Source organism: Limanda limanda, chromosome 3 (assembly GCF_963576545.1).
Source record: "Limanda limanda chromosome 3, fLimLim1.1, whole genome shotgun sequence".
Lineage (NCBI taxonomy): Eukaryota > Metazoa > Chordata > Actinopteri > Pleuronectiformes > Pleuronectidae > Limanda > Limanda limanda.
The window spans coordinates 8,183,214-8,193,629 of NC_083638.1; the positions used below are offsets into that span (position 1 = coordinate 8,183,214).

Sequence of the window (10,416 nt, forward strand, 5' to 3'; positions counted from 1 at the left end):
CTTCATAGAGCTACATATGGAGCAAACTGTAGTAAAAAAAATGTTAAGATAATTAATATCCAGAGTAACTACGAGAAAGGAGGACAGGATGCTGGCAAAACTGCTGGCAATCATGGACCATCCCTCTCACCCCCTACACAAAACCCTGGACAAGCTAAGGAGCAGCTTCAGCCACAGACTCATTCAACCCCGCTGCTCTAAGGAACGATACAGGAAAACGTTCCTCCCAACTACAATAAGACTGTTCAACTCCTCTACCTCTGTCAGAGCCACCATCACAGAACTGCACTAAACCTGTCTCCTTGCACTGTGTACCTGTACAACACTCCGCTCCATATACACTTACTTCACATCATATGTGATATGTGTTCATATAAACCATATTGATATTATATATCATTTTATACAATTATATTGTCTTTTGCACACTCTGTCTACATATTCTTACACTCATAGTATATTATATTACCTATTGTATAGTCAAATACTTATATTCATACCTCTACTATATATCATATATTATATCATACTCTCTGTATATTCTTTGTAAACATAAGTCTATATACACATATTTATACATGTGTACATGTTATAATTACTATTATTATATCACTATTACTATTATTATTATATATACTGTTGCTGCCATTATTACTATATACTGCTTTTATATTGGTATAATTACTATCATATATAAATGTATATTATGTTATATTATATACTATATATATACTGTACTATTCTTATATACTGTCTAACAATAACATTACCATCATATCATCAGTACTATTAACATCATCTTGCCACTGCACTTTATCTGCCTATTTTATTTTATTTTATCTTGTGCTTCTGTTTTTTATTCTTTCTACCTCAATATTTTTTATTTTATTCTACTGTATTGTATTTTATTGTATTCAAATATACCGGCTGCTATGACAACTTAATTTCCCTTCGGGGATGAATAAAGTAATCTATCTATCTATCTATCTATCTATACTTTGACAGAGAACAATCATCTGTTTTAAATTAATTTAATCTCAGACATGACGTGATTTTCCTTTTACTTAGAAAAAGACTCCTTTATTTCCAGAAATATATTTTTTTTCCATTTTGCAGCAACTCAAGTACGCTGAATTAATGTTTTTATTATTTTGCTCAGTTTCTTCAGAACCTTATAAGAGAAAGAATCCATGCACGTGTTTAGCCACATTTAGCCACAAGGGAGCGCTGCTAGAACAAACCAATTATTTGAATATTATTTCTCAAGCACAACGGCAACGTGAAGTGCTTTGAATGGAGTAATGAGAAACTGCAAAACACAGTAATGGGACAATTAAATTAAAGTAGAGGAATACACTTATTCTTCCCTGCATGAGTCTACCTCAGTCTGCCCTCCCCTTCTCTACTCTTCTCATCTCATTATTATATATTATGCTATACTAGGCCCATGCACGGACTTTACCACCACATATTCTTATATATTTATATATGTATACATTTTTGTTGTTTTATATATATATATATATATATATATATATATGTTATTGTACTTTCCACTCCAGCAGCACAAGAACACTTCCCTACTGGACACTGACACAATCACATCATTGCATTCCATTCCTGTATCTGTAAATATGTTCTCCGTATGTGATTTTTGTATGTATGTCAGTGTGGTGTTTAAGTGTTAACTGCATAAGCTACTGGATGTTCTAAATTTCCCCCAGGATTAATAAAGTATCCATCTATCTATCTATGTCTTTATTTATATTTGAGGTTTGCTGAGTTTGCCCTCATTTAAAACAATGTTAAGTAGGAAATCAGTCTCAAATAATCACATTTAACAGAAATAAAAGGCAAAATAAAATACATGTAATATAAACAGAAGATTTAAGACTTTTAAATAAAGGGTTAAAGAAAAGCTTTCTAAATTCCAAGGATGATTTTGTTTTAAAAAAGACAAACAAGAAAAACAACAAAGATTGAGGAATCCTACATTCACATAAATTGTTGTTAATTGCTTCAAAAATAAAACACATTTCAATACAAGCAAAGTTTATTCAAAACTTGTTCCATTGCTGCTATGACAGAAACTGAGGGGATGGCATTTGTGTGGCAATATTATCTTTAATGAAGTATCGCAAAGATATTGTTTATATACGGTACATATAATATCTATACTAATTATATTGATATACTGAAGCTTTTATGAAAACATTTCCCTGATGTTAGTGCAATTTTACTCTGGTGTTGAAGAAACACGATGATTATATTAAGGCAGTGATTCAAGCTGTCGTCCCATAGCGCGAGTGGAGAACATCAAAAAGCCTGACAACAGTTCCCTGATGAAAACATTACAGTATTAATAAAGATAAAATAACCCATATTCAATTAGTCACGATGAAATTAAATAATTTACTACCTCCACAGGTTGTTTCCTCCATAAAGAATCTAGCAGATAAATAGATAAACACCCGAGTACATTCGCAGGAACATCTTTTGGTTTTTCTGAGAGCAGCAGAACTCAGAGATGAATCAATTTAAAATCCAATATAACTAAAGAAAATCCTGATGGTGTTTTCGGAGCAGTTGTCGTCCCTGTTAGTCGGCTGCAATGATCTGAAGAGAGGAAGAAACATTAATAGATGAAAAAGAACTTGTTTTCTAAATCATAACCACAGGCCTGTGCCAAAAACGTCAACGTGGCTAAAATAATACATGAATGTACTTTAATGATTATAAAAACAGTACTTTTTCTGTTTGTGTGAGCGGTTTGCGTGATGCTCTGCCTCACTCGTGTCTTGTGTCGAATGTAAACAGCTGAACAAAGACCCAGTCATGGATTTGGTGTCATCCAGTCTTCTCATGTTGGGAAGTTTGCCGCCCAAACGCAGGTGATCGTCGCAATAGGTAAAGATCGTTCTCACCTGTGTGGTTTCCCTGCTCCGCTCTCATTTCCCAGCACTCTTTCCCAGTTCGCCGATGGCTTTGTTCTCCAGGATCTCCGTCTGCTGCTCGGCTTGACGCAGAGTGTTGGACACCATCGCTTTGGCCACGGCTTGGATCGGGATGGACATGGGCGTAGAGACTACGGCAGAGACTGCACCGAAGAACTTCCTGGCCAGCCACTCGCTCGGCCGACTCTCCTGCCGGTCGACCAGCAAAACCCTGATGGAGGACGAAAACACACACACAAGGTTTTGATGATTTTCGAGATTCGTAGCGGGTTGTTTAATCGTAAACAAACCCGTTCATAGACCAGATGTTATATGAGAACAGGGCAACTTGAGAAGAGGAGGACAATCAAGTACAATCAACACTTTGTATGATGTGAGAGGAGCGATCACATGTTTCCTATGGTCAGCACCACGTTGAAAAACTTGACTTTGTTATCATTTTGAATTTGGTACATTATAAAATGTCATACTGCCATATTATGGTTATTTTGCATTTTGCATTTCATTTTTTACTTCACTTTTTATATCTTTTATCTCATATTTTTATATAGATATGTTCATGTCTAAATAAATGTTACTTTGTATAAATATCACTTAGAAAAAGTGAGTAAATAAGAAGTAAATAGTGAGTGGATATATATTGTTTTTATTGATTTTCTTATGTGTGGTGTATTTATTGTGTTTTTATGTTCATTGCATGCACCAATAACCAGAGCAAATTCTAGGTAGGTGTAAACCTAGTTGGCAATAAATACATTCTGATTCTGATTCTGATCCGTGATTTCAAAAATAAAAGTCACATGGGGTCACAAGTGGCCTGAGATTTATGAGCTTAAGCCCCGGATATTATCTTCATCTCTTAAACTCCTCTGTGCGTTGAAAACCACCCGAACGCCTCCTGTCGCTGGATGAGATCATGTTCATATGCTAAAAATAAATAAAAAAGGGATGCATATATCTGCGCAAATATTTGCTATCGGCCCTGTGGGAAAAAAGTCTGATTACACAATACCTCTGTTGTGTATATAACGATGAAAGTGTAAGTCTGTGCTATGTCAATGCGCTCACTCACCCTGGTCTGTAAATGGAACATCTCTCAAAACCCAGCGCCTCAATATCGGCTTCCACTTGGCCCTGAAAGAAGAATCCATTCATGTCGATCTCTGTTCAAACCAGAAAACTAAAGCCGACTCAAAAGACTCGCGGAGAGAAGGGAAATTAAATACCTTGACTTTGAGGTAGAGGAAGCTGCTGGTTTTATCGGCTCCTCTGGACGACTCCAGGTGGAACTGGGAGCAGCCGCCTGCTTTGGCGAGTTCGGCTGATTTCAGAACGTAGTCGTGATCAACACGGACGAATCCATCCTAAAGGAAAGGAAATAGAAAATATTACTTTGTCAGCATTTTGACAACAGCACAAATTAACATTATGATTAGTTAAGTAAACAATTAGAAGAAAGTTAATATTAAATCATGTTTGAGTGAGAATTGTGTCATAATTATGGCCAGACAGTAATTCAGATGTATTATCTACTTTATTTACAAATATTTGAATGAAACGATCATATTGTTATATCTTGTTTTGCTGTTACAGAAGTGGGACAAACATAAGCTCAACGTGTTTCCTTCAGGATTTACGAAAACAATGATATAACATCAGACTCAAAACTGTGAGTATTGTGTGCACCGAGGAGGTTGTAATTTAGCCTCCGTCCATTTGTCTGTTTGTTTGTTTACCTGCAAAATTACACAAACACAACTGAACAGATTTCCCTGAAACTTGCCACAGATTGGCTGAGAAAGAATGAATTAAATAATAACTAATTAAACCCATTTATCTATTTCCCTGGGAATAAATCCTGGCTCTTGATAAATCAGGCACATTAATGGCTTGTGTGCAGTGTGCTGCAGGTTGATTGTATTTAAAGGGAGTCGCCCGCTTTGCCTTGAAACCGGTTTACGCTTTACAAAGTACACAAAGAGAAAGCTATTACTATATTTATCTGCAAATCCAAAGTGGACAGCCAAACACTGGTACTTCTGTTTTGATGGATTGAGAATAAAGTTTGCCAACTCATTGCGAGGCACATTTGTTTTTTTTATGAAACAATTGTGAGAGAGTCATGTCAGAAGGAGATTACAGCCTGACCAGTGGAGTTTAGAGGGTAAAACCAATATTGATATATGAGGGATCAGTATTTTTTTTATTAATTTTACATAAACACACAAGATAGATGACGTTTGTTTTTGAAGGACTCCGACCGGAGCAGGACATTCTACAGTTGTTGTTCAAGATGACTTCAAAGTATTCTGTCCAGCAATTTCTTCATATACAGGAATACTCTGATATACTTGATCGTAGATATATTTTTGTGGTGTTGGAAATTGCTGTTATCATTGCTTATGGACGGAATTGCTGAGTCATTCCTACTGACTGATGAATTCATGTGTGAGGTAACTCACCAGGGATTAGCCTCTGGGGGCAGCGGCGGATATTCCAAGGTGTGAACTGTTTACGGTACACAACTAGTTTCTTTCATCACACGGGTCAAATGTTCCTCGGCACAGAACACAAGTGATGACACTGTTTCTCGGTGTTTCAGGTTCAGACGACACTTTATTAATGAAGATATGTTGCAGACATATCTCTCCACGTGGATTCAAGGCAACCAAAGCCTGCTCAGACACGACTGGTCAAACTAGATAAGCAACCAGTCGAGTACAAAGTCTCGTCCCTCGCCCCAAAGATTACACAGAATCTGTTAACAGATGTTGAGTAAGTCTCACTCACAGCCCCTGACTTGGCCCGGGTGGTTCCCAGACAGCAGTAGCCCACATCGTGGCCCTGGAAGGCCGCGGCATAGTCTTCAAGCTTCTCAAAGTCCACCACCTCTTGCACCTGGAGGCAAAGAAGCACAATGTCAACACCATCAGATGAGGGGAGTCTCCGATTCCAAAGAGAAGCGGTCAGCTGACCAGAGGAGAAGCCGACCGACCAGGTTCTCGTAGGCTTTGTCCTCGAAGGTGAGCTGCCTGCGGCCGATGAGCGTGATCCTGGAGAAGACGTTTCTCTCCAGCAGCTCTCGAAGCAGCAAACCGCCCGTTTCCCCGGACGCTCCGAGCAGGAAGCAGCTTCTGTTCTGCTGACGGAAGTTCTCCTCCAGGGGCTTCATGTCCTCGGCCATACTGTGCACCAAAACAAATAATAACAAACACAACTCCTCTGTTAGCACTTTAGGTTTTATACCAAAATCAGACTGTTGGTTCAATCCGAGCAGTGAAATATGATCTGTAAACATTCACCAACAGGATGGAAGACAACAATCAAGTGCAATAACCAAACAAACACCAACAAATATAAATATATATTTATAAGTATTTTGTCCTTTCTCTATAAATGTTAAGGTGTCGACCACAAGATTTTATGATTAATACTTAATACCTTTTTAATTCAGGTCATTTGTTTTTTTGCCACGGATTTTTTGAAGCACACATACATTTATTAATCAAGGTTTTCTTAATATATTTCATATTTTGTTGTATTTACATATACTTTTCTAATATTTAAAATACTTGTACTAAAAAAAAATTATAATAATAAAGCCAGTAAGAAAAATCTAGTATGTAGATGTTTGCAGTTTGAGACGAATTCATAAGACGATGCAGACGAATAGGAAATCAGAATTAATTGTGTTATCAAATATCGGATTTGTTTGTCAATAAGAGAGGAAGTTTTGGATTGACGGATTTCTTGATGGAGTCTGGTTTGACGTCACGACTCCTCGGATCTGCAGGTCTGGGAGTTATGGCTGATCCCAGATCATATATAAACCAGTAGCTTTGTTTTCACCCCCCCCCCCCCTTCTTTACCTGGAGAACCGAACCGGATCCGGGTCTTGGAAGAAAAACCCGAGAACCACCGCGAGGACGAGCACAGAGACGGACACGAGCACCAGGCTGGAGACCAGAGGTTCCCCCCCACGCATCGCTAGCAGGGAAACAGCTGGATCACTTCCTGGTTGGAAACGGAAGTCAGTCCTGTTCGTATCAAACACAACAGTGTCACAAAGTGTGTTTGTAGGTTCATGTTGTGTGTTTGATGTTTGATGTGCTCTATCGGAGGTGAACCCGGAAACTGTGAGAAAAAGGAGGAAGACACACTTCCTCATCCTCACTTCCGGGTAACTGATACCTAACTGTGGACTGCGCATGCGCATTTGGAAAGAGACCCTCACAATATCCCGTCTGCTTATTCACTTAAATTATTACCCATAAAACTTCAACCACATTTTTACATAGAAGATGAATAATATGATTTTAATTGATTTATATATGTTAGATTCTACAGCTGCGGTTATTTACTACGTTAAAAGACTTATTCCCTTTTATCTTTCTTTTATTTTAGCCATATTTCATCTAGTTTCCTAAAGGTTCAGTGTGTCAGATTAAGGTGAAAGGGATCTAGCGACAGAAATACAAAAATATATAAAATAATCCTACTGATGTTTTCACTATAGTGTGTTAGATCTAAATTGTACAAACTGTTGTTTTGTTTACCGTAGAATGGGCTCTTTATATTTATATACTTTATATTTACATCTTGAGCAACCTTGATATGTTATGAATGCCTCTTAGAATGAATTCAACACCTTTTATTTTAGTTCATAAGTTTTTTGCTCTGGATTTTTGAATGCCCTTTCTAACCTTGTGAAGATAAGTGCTATACAAATAAAAGTTGTTTTTATTACTTTCGATTAAGTACATTTGAATTCCAGCATGTGCCTTTTGACTGCGTACATTTTTTTTGAGTATGTTGCATGCTTATATGTTTTGTCTTCTTTTATGTTCACATCGTGGATCAGAGAGAAACAGCTTTTCAATGTCCTGTACATAGAATAATCAACAGTAAAGTTGACTTTTAGACATCAATTATCATTGATTAGTTGATAGATTTGCTCTGAATTCATAAATTACGAAACTAATCTAAATTTAAAACCTCAAAACTGACTTGTTAAAGAGTATGAAACCCAAAGTTCTTATCAGTTTCATCAACAGCCTATTGCAGCCAGATTTCATCTAGTTTCATAAAGGTCCAGTGTGTAAGATTTAGGTGAAAAGGATCTATCGGCAGAAATAGAATATAAAATAATCCTACTATAGTGTGTTAGATCTAAATTGTACAAACTGTTGTTTTCTTTACTCTACAATAGGCTCTTTATATTTAAATACCTTATATATACATCTGGAGCGGGTCCACTGTACGGAGGCTGTCAACATTAATATGTTATGAATTGGCTCTTAGAATTCAACACCTTTTATTTGAGTTCATACGTTTTTTGCTCTGGATTTTTGAATGCCCTTTCTGAACTTATTTATATAACTGCTATACAAATAAAGTTGTTATTATTACTTTTGATTAAGTACTTTTGAACTCCAGCCTTTTGATTGCTACTATGTTGCACTTTGTACTATTTTCTGAGTACTTAATATTTTGCATACTTATATGTTTTGTCTACTTATATGTTCACATCATGTATCAGAGAGAAACAGCAGCTTAATGTCCTGAACATAGCAGAATCGACAATAAAGTGGATTTTTAGACATCAATTATCATAGATTAGTTGATTGATTTGCTCTAAATTCATAAATTACGATATATATAATCTAAATTTGGAATCTCAAACCTGACTTTTTAAAGAGTATGAAACCCAAAGTTCTTATCAGTTTCATCAACAGCAATATAACAAAAGTCAAATATACATCTGGAGATCTGGAGGGGACGACAACAGATTTGATTAAAATCTATGTCTGAATCCGGACACGGTCCCATATTCATTCCATCGTCTGTTGAATTTGGGAGAAATATTGTCAGTGGTTTAGAGAATAGAACAAACATTTTCTTTTTATTTAACAAATAATTGTCAATAGTCAAACCAGAGAAACTCATAATCTTGCAGTAGTCTGTTAATTGTTTGCAGAACTGCATGTCAACATATTTGTTTTGCATCGTGTCAGTGGTGAGGAGCGTAAACACGTTATTCATCTACCTCATGAAATTGTTTTATGTTTAAACCTAAACCAAGCCTCCACTCGGGGCCAAAACCAGTCTTTAAACTTAAAGCAAATAATAATGTGACATTTATCGTGATAGATATAAATATGAGGATAAGAAATGATTATCTTGATTACATTTGTAGCCATAGCAACAATACGTTTAAACTACATTATGTTTATTAGCTTAAAGAAACACATCAGAGTTCTTTTAATCTTAAATCAATAGTTCTGGAATACAACCTGCATGAGGAGTGTCCATCTCCATCTTTAGTTGAAGCCTAACTCTGATTCTCTTCGTCATATTCACCATCTTTACCCGCTCTCTGTATTTTCTAATCTGAGGTGACGCCTTTCATAAGAGGACTCGATATTTTCTTTGTAAGGAAATTCTTCAATAAGTAGCTTCAGTCTTTTTCTGGTATATTCACACCACAAATAACAAAGTGCTGGAGGCAGCGTCGGCCCGATAATCTTCCTGAATATTTTTCCCAAGAGTATGAAACCCAAAGTTCTTATAAATGTCTTTTTCTTAACCATCATTTCAAGCTGCATTAACAGTCACGCTATTCATAAAACATCTCATTCGAACAGGTTCATTAGTGTTAATTTATTAAAACTACAAAATGGGAGCTTTTCTAACCTTATCAAAAATATCTAGCACCAGCGTGTCACATTTACTGTATTTGTCTCAGAGTACGTGTACCACTTTAAGTTCTGTACGCATATCAACAAGCAGTCAAACTCTATGTATGAATTAATAAAAGGTTATACCACAATAAGTCTACAGTTGTAAATGTTAAGGTGCCCTGCAGCTGTTTTCTACGCGACACACGATGATCACATCAAACAGTCCATTAGAAGAAATTGACTGTTAATAATAACCCTGATAAATCAAAGCACTTAAAACACTCGCAAGGCCTCATGATAGATTTTCTTCAACCTGGCAACATGGTGTCATTGGTGTTGTAACGGATCCATTAAGTGTGTTATAGGAAATATACCTGTTTATAATGTGGAGATCTTGTTATTGTTTAAAATATGTTTTTACAATATGGAAAACATAACAAGTTAAATTGTGATACTGATCAGTTGCTGTTTTCCTGGTGTATCAGGAATATGCTTCTACAATAAAGATTTAATATGTTTATCACATCAAATAATTCCTCATTAGTTTCGAGTGAGCATAATTATAATTGTGACGTGTAACTCACGTTTTAATTTGTGAGTTTTATACCCACCGCCATTATATCATAATCCATAATGCCATTTATCTGTCACACTTAAATGTGATGATTAAATGTTCAATATTGTAGTTCAGCAATATACAGTATGTATCATTTAACACGCCTTTAAAATGTATTCCAGATTAGAAAGACAGAGCTACATGATATTTCAACCCATCTCACTTT

At 36.2% G+C, this 10,416-nt stretch overlaps 1 protein-coding gene across 1 annotated transcript; it reads right to left on the reverse strand.

Annotated features, from left to right (window-relative positions):
• Positions 1-2,035: 2,035 nt before the first annotated feature.
• On the reverse strand, positions 2,036-7,121 carry htatip2 (HIV-1 Tat interactive protein 2). Its single transcript, XM_061067909.1, has 7 exons — positions 6,824-7,121; positions 5,950-6,139; positions 5,745-5,852; positions 4,181-4,318; positions 4,027-4,088; positions 2,925-3,165; positions 2,036-2,616 (listed from the first exon to the last, which is right to left on the reverse strand). The coding sequence occupies exons 1-6, from the start codon at positions 6,937-6,939 to the stop codon at positions 2,949-2,951; spliced, it is 831 nt and encodes a 276-aa protein (XP_060923892.1). The 5' UTR covers positions 6,940-7,121; the 3' UTR covers positions 2,036-2,616; positions 2,925-2,948.
• Positions 7,122-10,416: the final 3,295 nt, after the last annotated feature.

Coding starts and splice junctions, on each gene's coding strand:
- htatip2 (XM_061067909.1), bottom strand. CDS start 6,939: ATGCGTGGGGGGGAACCTCTGGTCTCCAGCCTGGTGCTCGTGTCCGTC. Junction 6,140..6,823: donor GATCCGGTTCGGTTCTCCAG/GTAAAGAAGGGG, acceptor TTTGGTGCACAG/TATGGCCGAGGACATGAAGC. Junction 5,853..5,949: donor ACAAAGCCTACGAGAACCTG/GTCGGTCGGCTT, acceptor CTTTGCCTCCAG/GTGCAAGAGGTGGTGGACTT.